General features: G+C 36.0%; 1 protein-coding gene across 4 annotated transcripts in view; it reads right to left on the bottom strand.

The window, feature by feature from the left end:
• VPS13C (vacuolar protein sorting 13 homolog C) overlaps nucleotides 1-19,581 on the bottom strand; it is a 203,366-nt gene that overhangs the window by 138,802 nt on the left and 44,983 nt on the right. For all 4 annotated transcript variants that reach the window (XM_069098385.1, XM_069098386.1, XM_069098383.1 and 1 more), the window contains 11 exons: nucleotides 19,269-19,396; nucleotides 17,979-18,085; nucleotides 14,706-14,877; nucleotides 12,266-12,328; nucleotides 11,240-11,375; nucleotides 10,293-10,387; nucleotides 9,124-9,266; nucleotides 7,878-8,070; nucleotides 7,311-7,425; nucleotides 6,702-6,838; nucleotides 5,034-5,157 (listed from right to left, as the gene is read on the bottom strand). In XM_069098385.1, coding sequence (XP_068954486.1) covers nucleotides 5,034-5,157; nucleotides 6,702-6,838; nucleotides 7,311-7,425; nucleotides 7,878-8,070; nucleotides 9,124-9,266; nucleotides 10,293-10,387; nucleotides 11,240-11,375; nucleotides 12,266-12,328; nucleotides 14,706-14,877; nucleotides 17,979-18,085; nucleotides 19,269-19,396 — 1,413 coding nt within the window. The remainder of the gene's footprint in view (nucleotides 1-5,033; nucleotides 5,158-6,701; nucleotides 6,839-7,310; nucleotides 7,426-7,877; nucleotides 8,071-9,123; nucleotides 9,267-10,292; nucleotides 10,388-11,239; nucleotides 11,376-12,265; nucleotides 12,329-14,705; nucleotides 14,878-17,978; nucleotides 18,086-19,268; nucleotides 19,397-19,581) is intronic.

The raw sequence follows: 19,581 nt of genomic DNA, 5'->3' as shown, positions 1-19,581 counted from the left end.
TTAACAAAGCAGATCCAAGAACCTGTATTGCTAGCAGCCACCCTGGGGATGTGCTTGGGGTGCTTGCTGCTACAGGAGGGAATGACATACACATTAAATAGGGTATCTCACCCTACAGAAAAGTAGGGGGGAAGGGGACAAGAGGGGGGGTGAGGGAAGGGAGGGCAGGCTGGGGGAGAGGGAAGTTGGAAGCACCTACTTTTGAAAAGGGACAGGATCAAAGTAGAGAATAGAACAAGTGAGAGGTGGGATAGGAGAGAGTGAAATACAGTCAGTCTTTCACAATATATCTACTATGGTAATGTTTTGCATTAGCCACACATGTACAACCTAAGGGAATGAATCTGGAATTCAAAGTTTTAAAATCAAATGTTTAAAAATATATAAATACTATTATTAATACTATTTTACATGTAATTGGGAAATAAGATATACCGGCATTGGGACATAGAGATCCACCATGCCCTACTGGAAAAGTTGAACGGGGTATGGGAGATGATATAGGAGAGAGAAGTATGGAGGATGGGATATCCTGTGGGACCGCTATTTTGGGGTGGTGGGTAGGGGAAAAACGGGAAAAAATTGTAACTCAAAAATCTGGTGGAAATGAATGATGTAAAGCAAAAGTTAATAAAGCATTTGAAAAAATTTTTTTAAAAAGCCAATATAATATTAGGTAGTAATAAAAGCAACATCACATCCAGGAATACACTGACCAGAACAGGCCACATATATATATTCAGGTCTAGGCAATACATTTTAGGAAGGATAAAGATGAGCTAAAGAATGTCCAGAGGAACATGGGTGGAGCCAAGACAGTGGCAAAGAAGCAGGAAAAATTCTGTGAGCTCCCCCCATAATTACCTCAAATACTTATAAAATATGACTCTAAACAAACTTTAGAACTACAGACCCAACAAAGTGACAGAGAGAAACAAATCTCCCGCTGAAGGCAACCTGGCAGGCCTATAGAAAGGGTCCATGGAAGAGTGCTAGGAGCCAAGCCCAGCCCAGCCTGAGCCCATGGTTTTAGCCCCAGGGTGGCCACAACCAGCCCCTGCCTGGATCGGACTTCCAGAGAGTGGATTACAGCAACTGTGGCAGTTTCCAGAATTATCAACCCGTAAAGGCCAAAGACAAAGTAAAAGGTCAGTGTGGAACTCTGTAGGAACTGAAGGGGATGGAGGAGCAGGTCTGGTCCCTGCCCCATGGGTCAAGAAGTGGCGGAGGCACTGCCACCCTGCAGCCACCTCCATGAGGCTGCTACAGAATTCCTGACCTGCAGATTTTAGGGGGACCAAGCAACCATTCAAAGGGTAACTGCTCTTGCTTTAACCTGCTTGGAACTAGATCACTGTCTTGGGTGGAGGTCCTGAAGTGTGTGATCAGGTGCCAGAGCCAGTGGAAGCTTCAGATAGGGCACCCAACTAATAGCTCTGGCAGCTGCAAAAACCCCAGTGATTTGGGACAAAGCTCTCCTCTCTGGAAGCAGAGTTCTACCGTGGCAAAAAGCTCAAAAGTCAAGTAATTAAGTGGCAACCAGAGCAGGCAAAGGAAGCAAAGCAAGAACAGCAGCAAAACCTTAGATTCTTTTTTTTAGAGACAAAAAGGATCAAAGCATGGAACAGGAGTAAGACAATGAAGTCAGAACTCCTGAACCAAAAGCTTCCAAGAAAAATATGAATCAGTTACAGGCCATGGACGAGCTTTAGAAAGATTTTGAAAATCAAGTAAGAGAAGTAGAGGAAAAATTGGGAATAGAAATGCGAATGATGAAAGAAAATCATGAAAAGAGAGTCAACAACCTGCCTGAAGAAAATAACACCTTTGAAAATAGACTAACTCAAATGTCAAAAGAGGCCCAAAAAGCCAATGACAAGAAGAATGCCTTAAAAAGTCGAGTTTTCCAGATGGAAAAAGAATTTTAAAAGCTCACTAAGGAGAATAATTTCTTCAGAATTAGATTGGAGCAAATGGAAGCTAATGACTTTATAAGAAATCAAGATACTATTAAATAGATTCAAACAAATGAAAAAATAGAAGGTAATATGAAATATCTCATTGGAAAAACCCCTGGCCTAGAAAACAGATTCAGGAGAGATCATTTAAAAATTATTGGACCAGTGACAGACAGGTGGCTCAGAGAGTAAGAGCACTGGCTCCAGTGTCGGGATGACCTGGATCAAATCCGGGCTCAGATACTCAGCACCACACCCAGAAATAACTGGCCATGTAACCTGGAGCAAGTTACTTAACCCAGATTGCTTAAAAAAAAAAATTTATTGGACCACCTGAAAGCCATGATCAAAAAAAGAACCTAGAAATCATCCTTCAAGAAATTCTCAAGGAAAATTGCCCTGATGTTTTAGAACCAGAGGGCAAAATAGAAATTGAAAGAATTCACCAATTGCCTCTTGAAAAAGATCCCAAAAAGAAAACTCCTAGGAATAAAGTCAGGTTCCAGAGTTCCCAGAGCAAGGAGCAAGTATTACAGGCAGCCAAGAATAAGCAATTTCAATATTGTGGAAACACAATCAGGATAACCCAGGATCTGGCAGCTTCTACATTAAGGGATCAAAGGGCTTGGAATATGATATTCCGGAGGTCAAAGGAGCTAGGATTAAAACCAAGAATCACCTACCCAGCAAAACTGAGTGTCATGTTTCAGGGGAAAATATGGTCATTCAGTGAAATAGAGGATTTTCAAGCATTCTTGATGAAAAAAACAGAGTTGAATAGAAAATCTGACATTCAAATACAAGAAGCAAGAGAAGCATGAGAAGGTAAACAGGGAAAAGAAATCATAAGAAACTTATCAAAGTTGAACTATTTACATTCCTACATCGAAAAATTATAACTTATGAAACTTTTCTCAGTATGAGGATAGTTGGAGGGAAATAGAAATGTATACATATGTGTATATATATGTCTATATAGGAGGGTATATGTTCGTATGAATACATATGTGAGTGTGTGTATATATGTATACAGGGATACATAGACCGAGGGCACAGGAACAATTGAATAGGAAAGGATGGTATTTAAAAATAAAATTAAGAGGTGAGAGAGGAATATAATGAGAGGAAATAGGGGAAAATAGAATAGGGTAAATTATCTCATAAAAGAGACAAGGGAAAACTGTTACAATGGAGGGGGAGAACAGGAAGGCGAAAGAGAATGGGTCAACCTTACTCTTATTGAATTTGGCTTAAAGAGGGAATAACATACACACTAAATTGGGTATCTTACCCTACAGGAAAGTAGGGGGGGAAGGGGATAAGAGGGGGGATGATAGAAGGGTGGGCAGAATGGGGGGTAGGGTAGTTAGAAGCACACACTTTTGAAAAGGGACAGGAGCAAAGTAGAAAACAGAACAAGTGGGGGGTGGGATAGGATGGATGGAAATATAGTCAGTGTTTCACACTATATCCACTATGGAAATGTTTTATGTAATTACACATGTACAACCTATACTGAATTGCTTATCTTCCCAGTAAAGGTGGGTGATAGGGGAAAGAATCTGGAATTCAAAGTTTTAAAATCCAATGTTATAAAAAATTATTATTATTACATGCACGGGAAAATAAGACATACAGGCATTAGGGTATGGAAATCCATCTTGCCCTACTGGAAAGTTGGAGGAAAATGGAGAAGGATATAGGCGAAAGCAGATTGGGGGAGGGTGTATTCAGTGGGATCGCTGTTTTGGGGTGGTAGGTATGGGAAAGACGGGAAGAAAATCTGTAACTCAAAATCTTGTGGAAATGAATGTTGTAAACTGAAAATAAACATAAAATTTAAAAAAAAAATTAAAAAAAAAGAATATCCAGAGGAGGACAACCTTCCTCTGGTAAAAAAGTATAAAGCTCATGACATGAACTCCAGGTGAAAAAATTGGAGATGTCTAGCCAAGAAAAAAAAAGACTCATGGAAGACAGGATTACCATTTTCAATTATGTGTCACATGAAAGAGGGACTACACTTATTCTCTTTGGCCCCAGAAGGCAGAATTCAGAGCAACAGGTAGAAATTGCAAAGAGGGAATTGACTGAAGCTTGATGTAATGACCAATATTCTAAATATTAAAGCTACTCCAAAGTAGGATAGCTTACCTACCTTGGGAAGCACCACCCTCGATGATCACTTACTATGTGTGTGCATATATAGGGTAAACAAATGGGCACTGAAGTCTCTTTCAACTCTGAAATCTGGTGATTTTTGTGATCTGAGTCTCAGTACTGGTAATTACTAGTTATGTGACCTTGGTTAAGCATCCAGAATGTTACAATAGAACTCACTGAGAACAGGGAGTATGTTTTTACTTTGCATTCCCAACAATTTGGTGCATTCAGGAATGCACAAAACAAGTCTGTTAACCAAGGGAAAATAAATAATAGCCTATACAAACCATTTTAATTTTGATAACAAAAAGGACCTATAGTTTTCTAAAATTGGAAAATTAATGTTAGGAGAATTTTAGACTTTATCTATAATGATGAGATACATAAAAGTTTTTAAGATCTCTGGAAAAGAGAACAAATAAAAATAGAGATTGGTTCATTCTTTGGACCTGTATCCCCAGCAACTAGCACCATTTATGCCAGACAAACTCTTGAACAGACACTTAATAAATATTCATTTAATGAGTGATGCAAGAGCATTTCTATTAAAGGCAATAAAACACATTAAAGTGTGACTAGCTAGTGCTTTGGCTAAAGTAATTCAGCTACATTTTGTTCTAATAGAACAAAATAGATCAAAAATTTTAAATTTCTTTATGCGCTGTCAAATATTATGACCACATTAGAACAGGCCACATTATGTCTGGGAGGAGATTCAGATAATATAAGAAGGGATACACTGTGAATTGTATTTCTATCAGTGGTGACAATTTTCACTGAATCGTTGACACTCCACCTAAAATTCCTTAGGACCAGTAACAGGCCTACACCTAAATATTCTTGTGCCCATGTATTTTACATGGCAACCAGAAATGGAATTCCTGGATTCCAAAGTCATAACAAGAAATTTACCTGATCTTCCAAAAAGGCACTGGACACTTTTAATCTCAACATCAAATCTGTCATATGCCTTGTCCATTATTTCTTCTAGGGATGAAGTAGTAGTTTGTCTTTCACCTTGACTTATGCTGTTTAGCTACAGGGAAGGAAAAAGATTTAATTTATTCCCCCACACATACATTAAGTGCTTTTTAGTTAGATCAAGTAGCAAAGAACTGAATAGTTCTCTCTGAGACAAAAGGATGATTCCTGGTAGTATGTCACCAAGACCTTACCCCCACACACATTTCTTTCATTTTTCTCAGTTTTCTCCTGGGAGGGATGAGGATTTGAGGAGAATAACCCTCAAGTCTCCTAACTATATCCCTCCTGCCCCTCCAAAATTACTTTTTGTCTCTCTTGTATTTCTAGTAGTGGTAACACTTTTCACTGAATCCTGTATTGACTCATGTCTACATGCTGCACCCTTCCCTGGCCCTGCCCCACACCCCCAGAAAATAAGTGCCATAATGTCAGGAATGGTCTCATTTTTCCTTTGTATTCCCAGAGCCTAGGAAAGAAGGAAGGGAACAAGCATATACTAAGTGCCTATTATGTATCAAGCACTGTGCTAAGTGTTTTATAATTAGAATCTCACTTGTTTCTCAAAAAAACCCCAAGAGGTTTTTTATTTTACAGGTGAGGAAACTGAGGAAGACAGAAGTTAAGTATCCAGAATCACACAGCTACTAAGTGTCTGAGGCTGGATTTGAACTAAGATCTTCCTAACTTCAGGCCCAGAACTTATTATTTGTTATAACAGATGCTTAATAAATGCTTCTATTACAACAATACAAAGAAAAAGAACCACCACCACAAATAACTGAAAATTAATTCAGCAAAATTACAAAGAACAAGCAATATGAGAAAACACTTATTCTCACTTCTTTACAAAGGTGGACAACCACAGATATGAAACACTGAATATATTACCAGATTTGTATTTTCAAAACCTTAAACAGGTTTTGCTTATTTTTCTCCTTTTTCTTTAAAAAGCTTTATTTAGTATATGGAAGAGCTCTCTGGGAGAAGAAAAGAGTAGGGAGAGGCAACATAAAATATCAATAAAAAATTTCTAATGTATGTTGAACTGAAAGGCTGAGTCAGCAACTACGTGGAACACCACGTGCAGTTCAACAGACTAGGACTTCCCCCAAGTATCATAAATGCAGTTAAGTCACCTTGGTCTTACTTTCAATACTACTGCTTTCCCCTTCCTAAGCCCATAATGACCAGCAGGTTGGGGATCCAGGATTTAACTCTTCAAAATCTCAGCCTTTGTCTTCAGGTTTAGCTTTCAGTTTTTCACCAGCAAAACGCCTTCTCTCTATTTAACAAATGCTAGTCACTTAACAAATAAATATTCATGAACTTACTTTAACTTCAATAAAAAGTAAATTCAAACAATGAATGACACAAAATTTTGAAAACACAAAAACAATCAGTAACTTTTCTCAGGCTATATTAAAAAATAAAAAAATTGATGAAGAAGAAAACCGTTTCAAAATAGTTTCAAAGTATACAGATTAAGACAATATAAGGTGATTTAAGGAAAGGATTAAAAACTGGAAATTAGTTTTTGTGGGAATAAACAATGGATATAGAAAACAATACATCACATACATACACACATACACCCACCTGAAAGGTACCAAAATCCAAAATGAGAATATCTGAATTTTCATGATGGAATCCTGTCCTTGGTACTATGAGGTAGGAAGGCTTCAAATTAATCCTTAAATCAAGAACTTTCCGTGTTTCAATAATGTGGGTAAGACCTAAAAATGGCAAGTTGACAATATCTCTTAGATGGACAAGTTAGAAAATACAAATTATTAACAAACATGAAAAATGAAAAAATAACATAATACAAAGATAAAACAATCATTTTGACTATTTTAAATAGTCCATGATTGTTTCTAAGCAAGCATTCAAAGTACCTCAGATAGGTACCAAATAATATACTCCAGGAAAGAGACTGTTATGATTTTCAGAATTTAAAGTCACATGATCACTAAGTTACAAAAATGATCTAGAAGATGTATCTTATTTTTGGTTTTACACTGGGTCCAGGAAGTGACAATGAAATAAGTATTTCAAAATAGATGTCTCTGAATATTGATATTACTGTTGAAAAATCATAGTTCCGGTTGCAGGTGCATTTTTTTTCTGCTTCCAGTTGCAGTTTCAAAGTCAGTATCAGAAACCCTTTGTTTGTCATTACAAATAATAAATGCTCAAATAATTTACCTGTAGCTGTTTTCTCTTTAATTTCTTCCAGTTTCATCAATGTTGCTGATGTTATCTGCTCAAGGTCTAAACTCTTACTTGCTTGAAAGAATTCTACCATTGCATTTATTGTTTTCTGTAAAATAATTATTAATCTTCCATATAACAAATATTGATTTTATACTGCATTATCCCAAGACTCAGCTCAGTTCCAGGATAAGCTCAGTCTTGAAATACTGCTTTACTCCATTCTCTCTAAATATTAGGACCAAAAATTGAATATGATTCTTTGTTACATTTGTTGCTAATAAGTCTCCCAAAGAGAACCTCCCAAGGACTAAAGCCAGTGACTATAGGCAACTGTATGACAGAGGGCAGGAAGATTTGGTAGAGACAGGAATTAAATGGAGAAGAAAGAGAGTAGCAGCTTGGAAGACAGAAACAGAACCATAGACCCTCACATCCACAAGATGATCTAAATCAGAGGTATCAAACACACACCCTAAGCTGCAAAACTCCCCAATGCTGGCCCAAACGAGCCTAAAATGAAATTAGGAAATGTTTAACATTTTTCATTGTTGTACTTACTGCGTCATAAATAATCTCTACAGGTTGAGACTGAACTACTAGAGTTTGATCGGCAGTGCTATCCATAGGATTGGTCTCAAATTCAATTTTAAGCAGTGATGAGCTGGTATCCCCAATGGAAGCCACAAGAGATGGAACAATATTTTGCTGCATTAGACCAGTTACATACCAATGCTCCAATTTTGCTTCTACCCTACAAATCAAAAAAGAAAAAAAGATTAGATGCAAGTTTACTTGAATGTGATGGATGGAAAAAAATTAATCCAATAAAATTCTTCCAGAGAAAGAACTATATTTTTCAAGCCAAAGAATTGTCTAAATTAGCAGGTAAGCCCTACAAAATCTCATACCACAATATCCTCTCAAATTTATCTTCTATTACTTCCTTCCCTGACAAATTGGTCTACTCATCTCCCATCCAAATAACAGTTTAGATTTTCTCATCTCCTTGACCCTGATCTGACCTGTCCATGTCCACAGGACTTAAAAGGAAAAGGACTCATTTTTCTATGAAGTTTTCAATTTTTTTCACTCCTTATTTTAACATTTATTGTTTGTATCATTCCCTCAGCACTTCTGCATACTGTCCTCTGACATATTCTTTTTAATTTTTTTTAACTTGTTCATTAACTTTTTTGTGTGCTTGGATAAATTCAATGCTACCTAATTCAATTATTCAAATGTCTTTCATTAATGGCCCTTATTTTGCTACATAATTGGAAAATAACTGACTATAGCTTTCTATTCCTGGTTTATTCCTCATTCTGGAATGTTAGGAAGGTGGGCAGCCCTCAGCATCTACTCTCACAAAAAAAGATACCCCATTATCTTCTACAGTTTCTTCTTAAAAGGAGTGGAAATGGGAAGGCAGAGAGAACAAGAAAAGACAATTTGCTTATTTTTTTTTTTAAATGCAATCACAACATGGGATATAATATGTAGCTGTGAACTCTAGGGACTGGAGAATGTCTTACTTAGAAAACAAACTTATCTTGGGTGCCTCAGACATAATTGATGCTCACCATGAACTTGTAGACAATTTGATGCTTTCTCTGGACCTTTCCTTCCAACTTTTTAGTCCCAAACAACTCTAAGCTTCTCTGATATTAAAGTAAAGTATCCATATGTCTTATCTTTTTAACATGAGGATAAGGACATTGTGGGAAAGCATTGTTTGTCTTTATATATCTCTGTACCTAATATAACACACACAAAAAACATCTCAATGCTTTTCCTTTTAACTTACCTAAGTGCCTGTGCTCCTGGCCGCTGAGATGCTCTAGTACTTAAGCCGATAATTTGTACTTTAAGTATCTCTGGAACATTTCTGTATTCTCTGATTGTAATAGATGTACTTAGCAGTTTCAATGTCATTACATGGGCAATATACTAGACAGAGAAAAAACATTTTTAAACAAAGTTTAAGTAGTTCCTATTTTCTTGCAAAATAAGCCTCTATTTAATACATACTATATGAAAATATTAAATTAATTTAATTTAAATAATTAATATTAATAATTCTAATACTATATAATTAAATAATTGATACATTAAATAATAATTAATAGCCAAAATATTAACATTAAGTTTTGCAAAGCATCTTATACAGACTATCTTGTGTGATCCTCACAATACCATAAAGTAATAAGTACTACAGGCATTACTACTCCATTCTACAAATAGGTAAACTAAGGCTCAGAAAAACTGGGTGCCCACCAAGGTGATATAGCTAATCATGTAGTATTTGAACTCAGTTCTCTCTGACTTCAAGTCCAGTACTCTTTCCACAGTAATAATAATTTTTTTAAGCTTCATAAATCATTTTACATACATTATCTCATTTGATCCCACAATAACCTGGAAATATAAAACTTTTCATAGCTCAATACAACTACTGTGATCAAGAAAGAACATTTTAAGAGAGTTTAATGAAAAATCATATTTTCTAAAATTTTAAAAATACAACTAAGAGCACTTATGGAGGGTCATGAAATAAACAATAACATGTTATCAACAAAATCCCAACTCTATAATTATATTTTTCAGGTAATTCTTAAATTTGCTAACATAACTAAAACTAAGCAGGAGAAAGAATTTTAATAAGCAAAGATCTAACTATAGATATTCAACAGCTAAGAACACTAATAAGCAAACTCCTGGCACACAGACCATAAGTGAATTATCCAGAGCCACAGAGTTAGTAGCTGTCAGAGGAAGGATTGGAACCTAGGTTTTCCTGACTCCAAGATCAAGATTCCAACTATTTTTACCACTTTGCCTCCAGCAACCGAGTGTCACATTAAAATAAAAGCTAAACTTAAACTCATTTTTTTTCCCAGACTAGTTCATATTTTAACCCTTTAAAACTTAGAACAAAATAAAGAAGTACAATATTTACTTTATCAACACATTTACCTGCTTAGGTAAAGTTAAGTTGTGGGTACTGTCACTATATCCAATGGCAGTGAAGAGTTTTGCCTTTTCCTCTGGAGTCATGAGGTCATCAATGGCTACAATAAAAATTCTAAAATTTTCAGGGAACTATTACAGAAAGATAATTTCAGCATGACAGATAAAAATCTATTTAAAAGTCTAACTAAAGTATTCTACAAGAATCAGTCAAAATGTTAAAGTAGTCTAATTACAACTATATTTCTTTGAATAGGTATTAAACAGATACAGGTGGAAATTCAAGCAATACAGCACTATGTATTATATATTATTTTAGCATGTAAAAGTTTTATGCTAAGGGGCGGCCAGGTAGCACAGCAAGTAAGAGCACCGGCTCCAGTGTTGGGATCACCTGGGGATCAAATCCGGGCTCAGACACTTAGCACCCACCCAGAAACACCTGGCTGTGTAACCTTCAGCAAGTTACTTAACCCCAATTGCTTAGGGGCGGCCAGGTGGCTCAGTGAGTAAGAGCACCATCTCCAGTGTCGGGACGACCTGGGGATCAAATCCAGGCTCAGATACTTAGCACCACACCCAGAAATAATTGGCCATATAACCTTGAGCAAGTTACTTAACCCCAAGTGCTTAAAAAAAAAAAAGTTTCATGCCTGCAGGTCAATTATTATGTAGTTTATTATTATTATCATTATCTTAGTGCTTATTTAACACAATCCTTTTGACCCTCTCTATGAAATTCTTGTCTATTTTCCAATACACATAACCTTCATAAAGGATCAAAATTAAAATCTATTCATTTTATCTTATTCAGACACTATATGTATAAATATTGTATGTTATATCCTGATTTCATATTATTTTAGGGAATTACGTAAGTTATTTAAACTAGAATGAATATGGGCTGCAATTCTCTATCAATGAAGTACACATTAATTTGAATTGAAACTTACTTTCAGGAACCAAGGATTCTTCATCATCTTTTTTCTTAGTTTCTTTCTTACCCCAGAACCCACTAAACCAGCCTCCACTACGCTTCTCCCCTGTATCAGTTGATTTTTTTCGCAATTTTTGCCCAGATCGAATCACCTAAAGAGTAAAAAAGAGTCCTTAATATATTTAAATTTTATTAAATTCAAATCTTAAAAAAAAGCACTATAAAAAGAAAATATCATATTTAGAAAATATATACTATGCAACAAGGTATAGTGAATTGGGAGCTGTCCATCACTGTAGCCAGAAGGAACTGGATCAAAAACCCACTATTAACACTTTACAATCCTTGTTGTGTGAGCCTGGGAAAATCAATTAAATTTTCAGTGAGTCACTTAACTCTCTAAGACTTTAAGTTGTAGAAAACTTACTGAGCTGCGCTGGTAGACCGAATTTCCTACATCAATTAAATCTGAAATGTGGACCCAAATACACCCATATATTTTAATTTTGAAAGGTACCATAACTGAAAATTGTACAAAACTGCCCCTTTTTTTTAACCAACAAGCAAATAAGGCCCAGAGAAATTAAATGATTTGCCCAAGGTCACAGGGCTAAAAAAATGGTATATCTGTTTATCAAACCCAAACCCTCTAGTTTCATAGCCACTACTCTTTCTACTATTCACAATGTTATACAAGAAACCTCTAGCATATCTTTCTGTGCAACTCAGAATTTACATACAGGTATCACTTAATTGTTTATGCTGACTATGCAGGGACATGGAAAAAGGGGGTAAAATATCTCATTTCTCAATAAGACTTAACTAAATTGACTTCCAACTCAATCACTTTGATAGTCATTTTCATTAGTCTAATTTGATTAACTATTTACACTGAAATAAATCAGTATATAACTGTTAATAAGATACAGGTTTGCTTGAGCTGCTTCATCAAGTCTTAAAATTAGATTTCTGGATGCTAGGCTAAAATAACTAATGGTAACAAAATGCTTAGAAATATAAAACAAGCTAGAAAATTACCTACTTCAACTTGTGCTTGCTGTCTTGCTAAAACAATGTTGAAAACATCAAGAGTCTTCTCCAAGTCCTTTAAAACAAGAGGATAGACTTTTAAGTAAACGAATGATTAAAAAGACCCAAGAGATGCTTTTAACCAAATGACTTATGTACATCCAAATAATTTCTTGTCTTTCTGTAAAAACCCCATGAAAATAAAAGTCTACTTGTAGGTCAACAACCCTTTAAAATGAGGAAAAATAAATTCTACAAGGAGATAAGCACTTCATTAAAAACAGTTTGAAAGTAAGATTTCTCTCAATCATAATAAGTTTTAAGAACAAAATTGGAATAAAAATATTCAAAAAGAAGCCTTGTTTATATATCATCTACTCATGCTTGTAGCTGGTAAGGTTTGTCTCTGTCTCTCAAATACCTTTCTTCTTAAATCTGATCACCTACTCCTTCACTCCACCCTAGCCATACACTGGATCTACCATTACCCAAAAGTATTCCCCTTCCTTAATTAAAAACTCAGACCTTCCTCTTATCTGGCTATAACCTATCACATAATTCCATTTCTCCCTATGCTATACGCCTCCCAAACTCATTCTTGTCCACACAGGGGCCCCCGATCCCTCTACCTCTCAGTTCTTTCTCAGACTATTACCCTGGATCAGACTTGATTTCCCTCTCTTTCCTATCCTGATCCTATGCAAGCCAATTAAACTCTAAAACTGACTTCTACTCTAAAATGCTTGGTCCTATCACTATTTATTCCTTGCCACATCTCAGCCCTCCAGGTTATTCTCACCATTCCCTTCCTCCACTACTACTCCAGTGATGAACTGAGCTGGAGGAAGTTATAAATAACTATGCTAAGTGAATAGATTATAAATTCACATCATCCAACTTTTGCTGGAGGTTCACTGTTGCAAAGTAATCCTTTTCTTCTTCTTTAACTGACTTCCTATCTTTTCCCCACAAAAGCTTTTCCAAACCTTCTCTTTCCCTAAGTCTCTTATAGTCCCCTCTCCCTCCTCTCTCTCTCAGTTGAGGAATTTGACTCTTACCTTACTAAGGAAACTAAGGCCATTCAAAGTGAGCACTCTCTTGTCCCCAGTGATTTACCTCCAAACTCCCTACTCTCTCCTCCCTTTCCCCAGTCTCTATCAATGAGGTAGCCTTTCTCCTTCCCAAGGCCTATACATGTGTCCTTGATCCCATTGACCTTACCTATCCTGTCTTGTCCAGCAGATTGCAACCTCAATTATGCTGCACCCTCCACTCTGATTCCACTGCCTCCTCACTGCTGTCACCTTCAACTACATCTAAGTCTCCTTCATCTTTACAGAACTTTCACTTCATGCTGTCATCCCCTTAAGATCTATCTCTTCTCCCTCTCTCAGCCAAATTCCTTGCAAATGATATCTGCACTCACTGCTTCCACTTCCACTCCTTACTCATCCCTCAGCCCTTTGCAATATGAGTAATGATCTCATCATGAAACTGAATTTGCTCTCTCCAAAGTTAACAATGATCTCTTCTCTTCCTTCAAGAAACAGCGCAAGCACCACTTTCTATATGAAGCCTTTCCTCATCTACCTATTAGCATCATCCCTCTCAAACTACTTTGTATTTTATCTGTACTTATTCTCATTATATTTTTTCTATATATAATTTTTATGCCCTTGTTAACGTCTCTGTCAAAACAGAAGCATTGTTTCATTTGTCATATTTATTATATCCCTAGAAAAAACACAGAACCAGGAAAATAGCAAGTGTCTGATTGATTATTAATCTTATTCCCTTCACAAACAAAACTTTATGGACTTTAATGTCTTGGATAGTTTATTGGAACATGGACATGAGTAACAAACATAAACTGATTTGGGGAATCCAAAAATACCACTGGAATGAATATTCTCTTTTCCCTTCAAAAGTCTAAAAGACTGAGGATTCAATTCACAGTTCACATCATGAATCAATGGCAGAACTGGAGATTGGATCGGGAGGACTGCAGTCCCGGTTCCACGACTTTGAACAAACCATTATGTGCCTCAGTTTTTCTATCTTCAAGTTGCTAAACTATGTAAATACCACCTGTTACATCAAAATGCTGATTTTCAAAATAAAAAAAATTGTTTCCTGGAAGAAATAAATAATATTAAATGTAATTGTTACTATATTGCCACATTTGTTAGTCAATAATGGGAAAATGTAAATGTAAAAATTAGATATTTTTCTGCAAAATAGCACATGCCAAAATTAATATGCTATTAAAATGTCAATGGAAAAGTTCAAATTCATCAAAATTTGTTTTTAGATCAAGGTCACTAAAAGAAATCTGGACTTCTGACTCCAAGGTCAAATAGATTCAGAAGTACACCTACATTTTTCTTTAATAATTAATCAAGACATTCCAAAACAAAGACACTTATAAATAGTACTAAATAAGTAGGAAATACCTGAATTTCATTTTGTACTTCTTCTGTGATTTTACTCTGGGTTAGCTTATTTTTGTATGCGTTTTTATAACGCTTGAGAAACTGCCTGTGATTTTTTATATTATTCCAAGACCACATCCGTGTATACCGTCTTATGTGAACTTCAAGAATAGCATCAATTGCATACTTCCACCTACAAATAGGAATTTTTTAATAGAATATTTGAAGATTTACAAAGGAAAAACATGAAAAACTGCATGAAACTTACCTCAGCAAAAGAATTACAAATACCTACTACATTTCACTTAGCTTAATGAAAATCCAGTAAAAATACTTCACATTCAGTAAAAACTTAAATCCAGTAAATTTCAGTAAAATCCAGTAAAAAAATTCTTTCCTTCAACTTTTACTCTCTATTGTACCTTTCATAGGCCCTATTCTGAAATCCCCTCCCCCTAGTTTCAGAAAAACCTGTGAAGATCTCTATAATTGACACAGAATTAAGCAAGCAGAACCAGAAAAATTTACACAATAACAATATTGTAACGACAAAAAACTCTGAGACTTAAGAATTCTGATAAATGAAATACTCCTCTAATTTCAGAAAACTAATGATGAAATATGCTACTCAATCATATTGCTGGCCTTTTCAATGGATGGAGGAAGAGCTAAGGGTAGGGAGGGAGGAAATTTAGAACTGAAAATTTTTTAATTAAATTTTTTTTTAAAGCATGTTACCCACCTCCTGATGGAGAGGCAATGGATTCAAGACTGAGACTGTGTGCATACACACATACACACACACATACATATATGCATACACATACATATACATACATACATACATGCACATACATATATACACACATACACATACACACGTTTGTGTGTATGTGTGTATTTTGTGGGGGGACGAGGTCAAAGTGGAAATTTGTTTTGACTATACATATTGTTATGAGGATTTTATTTTTCTTTCTTTTCCAATACAGGAGAAAGGGGAGGAGGTGGGAGGAGGTGGAAAAGAAAGATGATGGTTTTTTTCTCATTGAAAAAAAATTAATCAAAAAAAAGAACACAAAAATTCCCATCCCCACTCCCAATTCAGAACATATTTCCTTCAACTAAGAAAAAATAAGCCACTGAATGCAAATTCTCCCTTTCACTCCTCATAATTTATCAGTATCTTCACCTATATTCTTCTCCTTCCCTTTTTAAGAACTCCTTCTCCTACTCTCCTCATCTAAATCACTCAGGCATTCCCCTACTATTTCATCCTTCATGCCAGTCTCTGACAAAGACCCTTCTACTTCCCAAAGCCCTCTACAAATACCCCTGATCCCATATGATCCTATCTACTCCATCAGATTATGCCCATCATCATCCTATCCTTTTAATCTTTCTTCTCTCCTAATCTTCTTGTTCTTTCTCTAATATCTGTAAAAAAAAGTCCTTGTCTCCCCCATGAGCTTCTCCCTATGCCTGGAAGGAGCTCTCTCTCTTCACCTTTCCCTCTTAATAACTCTAGTTTCCTTCAGAGGTCAGTTCAAATGCCAGCTTCTGAAGGAGGGCCTTTCCCAACTCCTATAGCTACTAGAGCTTCTACCTTTAAAAGTACTTTCCATCTAGTCTGTACTTATTTATTTACGAGTTGTTTCCCCTAATTCCCATTAGAATTTAAGCTCCTTGACAGCAAGGGCTGGTTTTGCCTTTATATCCCTAGCCCGTAATATAGTTTTGCCAAAAAGGAATCACAGGTAATCTACTCAGTCTATAAATATTTATTATGTCAAGTACTCTGAAGTTAGTCAATCTGTTTTTTGCTCTTGATTCCCTTACCCTATATTGTTCATCCTTTCCTATATGCTTGGCACAAACCATGTGCTTAATAAAGGTTTACCAACTAAGAGACTTTATTTGCTTCCACTACTTGGCACAGCTAACCATATCATATGATTCCCTATTCCCATCCCCTCCTATTTCCTTTAGGGCTTTTAATTATTATGATACAAGTTATATCTTTGAGAGAAGGGACAGTTATGGTTTTTTTGGTGGGGGTTTTTTTTGTTTGTTTGGGGGTTTTTTTGCTTTTTGGACTGGGGAAGGCAGGGCAATTGGGGTTAAGTGACTAGCCCAAGGTCACACGGCTAATAAGTGTTGAGTTGTCTGAGACTGAGTTTGAACTCAGGTCCTCCTGACTCCAGGGCCAATGCTCTATTCACTGCACCCCCTAGCCACCCCAGGATAGTTATGTTTTATGTTGTGTTTAGAAATAATAGGCATTTAACGCTTGTTGAACTGAAGGCACAGAGATGAAAGAGAAAATGACACAAAAGGGATGAAAAATAATTTGGCTGGAAAAAAGCCTATAAGACAAAGCTACAAAAACTAGCTAGCGTCAGTTTGTGGAAGGCCTTAAATAGCCAGGAAAAGGAGATGGTGAGAAGTCATTAAAGTCATGTTTTATCTAAGGCATGATATGAAGAGATAATAATAGTGCAAAGGATGGACTGTGAAAATGCTTGTCTAGAAGAGGAATACCAGATAGATCATATTTATAATAAATATTTACTCATTACCTACTATATACAAAGCACTTTCTCTAGGTCAGAGATATAAAATGTAGTCCCTATCCTCAAGAATTTTTACATTGCAGGATAAGGGGGGGAAGCAAATAAAAGAACTTTTAGACTCATGCATTATAGTGAATTATATTTGTAACAAGTACCAAAAGAGGGACAAAGGGCTAAAGTTTTTGAGAAGAGCAGAGATTTTACCTGAGGTTATAAAAGAAAGTAATACAAAAGATTTGAGGAAGGTCTTGAAGGATAAGCAGGAGGTTAATAGGCAGAGATGGGATAGACTGCATTTCAAGTAAGAAATTGACACAAATAGAGATATAGGATTAAGAAAGTACAAGAAATAAAGATTCTGAACTGGTCTAATGAGGAAAGAACAGTGAGAAAGCTCGTCTGAACTTATTAAATATATCTATTAAATTACGTGTACATGCACTGCCTATATGCTTCACTGGCATCCATGCTGTGAAGAAATTGAGAATATGGCCTGAAATAAGCTGGGTGGACCCTGTTGTGGAAGACCTATAGAAAGACATGATGAAGGCAAAAAGGATGAAAAGATGTGAATAAGTTGAGATCTACAGGTTGAAAAATGCCCACCTACTACTGATGGAAGAACCCACAACAAATGGATCATAGATAAAATGTCCATAACATCCTGATAACCATAATAACTTTCTTTTTCTGGAATGAATTAAAGGATAAGCCTCCAACTTACCACTGTCGACCATTGGTATGTAATGGTAAATAAGGTCTGTATTTTCTGTATGGAGCATTCCTAACCATATAATCCAGTGATTCCAGAAGATCAATCATACTGAGGTACTATCAAAACAAAAACAGTAATTATTTGATCACTTATATACAGAGAACCACTAAATTTTATTCTGCAGATGCCAAGCAAATTTCCCAAATAAGCATATCACCCTCCACTAAGGTCCTATGCTCTATCAAGTAAACACAGAGTTCCAAAAGGTGTGCTGGGAGAAGGCAAGTTCTGGTATGTTCCACCAAACTAAAAAAGGCTGTAGGTAGAGGTCCAGCATTGTATTGTGTACCTGATATCTAAGGACCCACACAAAGCTAAGTTTATAAAAATTTACCAGCAAAAGGATGGCCAAGTGATGTAACTTTCTGACCACTTACAAAGAGGTTTTTAGTCTGCATGAAGAGAATGCCCCCCACCAGTAAAACCATGTATCTCTGAAGTGTAGGTATCATTGAAGCCTAGTGGAACAGAAACAGAACTACAACTCCTCATTAGGTCCCTTAGCCTTCCTCCTCAATTTCTCAGAACCTATTGTTATAATCCCACCCAGAACAAATAGCTGTTCTAAGCAAGGAGAACTTCTTCAAAAAACATCAAAGGTACATTATTCAATATTTTCCAAGTGTTCCTACTTTTATTTTTTTTTGTTGGTTTTGTTTTTGTTTTTTTGCTTTTTGGAGGGCAATTGGGGTTAAGTGACATGCCCAAGGTCACACGGCTAGTTTTTGTGTTCGGTGTCTGAGGCTGGATTTGAACTCAGGTGCTCTATTCACTGTGCCACCTAGCCACCCCTGTGCTCCTACTTTTAAAAGGTTCAAAACACACATGAAAAAAAATCCCTAGAAACTTTAATAATTAGGAAAAGATGAATATGCAGTTTGCTATAATCTACCAAGATCTAGCTTTTAGGACAAGATTCTGGGGCGGCTAAGTGGTGCAGTGAATAAAGCACCAGACCTGGAGTCAGAAGGACCTGAGTTCAAATCTGGTCTCAGATACCTAACACAAAAAATTAGCCATGTGACCTTGGGAAAGTCACTTAACCCCAATTGTCCTACCTTCCCCCCTCAAAAAAAAAAGATTCCAATAAATAATAATTGAGTCTCATTTTTTAAAAATATAAGAAAACATAAAATTTCTATGAAATATTCAAAATCTCCAAAGATGAAAAATGAAAGCATAGGAAGGCAAGGATTATACAACTGATTAAAAGCAAAGAAATACCCAACTACCTCTTACCTGAGGTTTGGTCAATTCAATAGCAATGTTCTGTACTTCTATATTGCAATCAAGTTTGGGTGTTTTGAGTTCAGTTTCTGCATGAGGATTCATATAGAGTTTTGCAGAGGCAGATACTGGCCTGAAAACTTTAATAACACATAAAGTCATAAGATATTTAAAGCAATGTAAGTAAGCTTTTGGAAACAATAATATGGAATAAAATGGTCATTTAAGTGCTACTTAGACTATCAAGATGAAAATTACAAAAATAGACTACCAGCATCCTCAAAAAAGTATCTATGTACATATTCTATTTACACATGACCCTGAA

This window comes from Petaurus breviceps, unplaced genomic scaffold, assembly GCF_028583685.1.
Source record: "Petaurus breviceps papuanus isolate PSGF00001 unplaced genomic scaffold, PetGlider_PUasm1.0 37, whole genome shotgun sequence".
Taxonomy (NCBI): Eukaryota; Metazoa; Chordata; class Mammalia; order Diprotodontia; family Petauridae; genus Petaurus; species Petaurus breviceps.
Note: the sequence above shows the minus strand (reverse complement) of the source record. Positions and strands in the feature narration are given on the sequence as shown.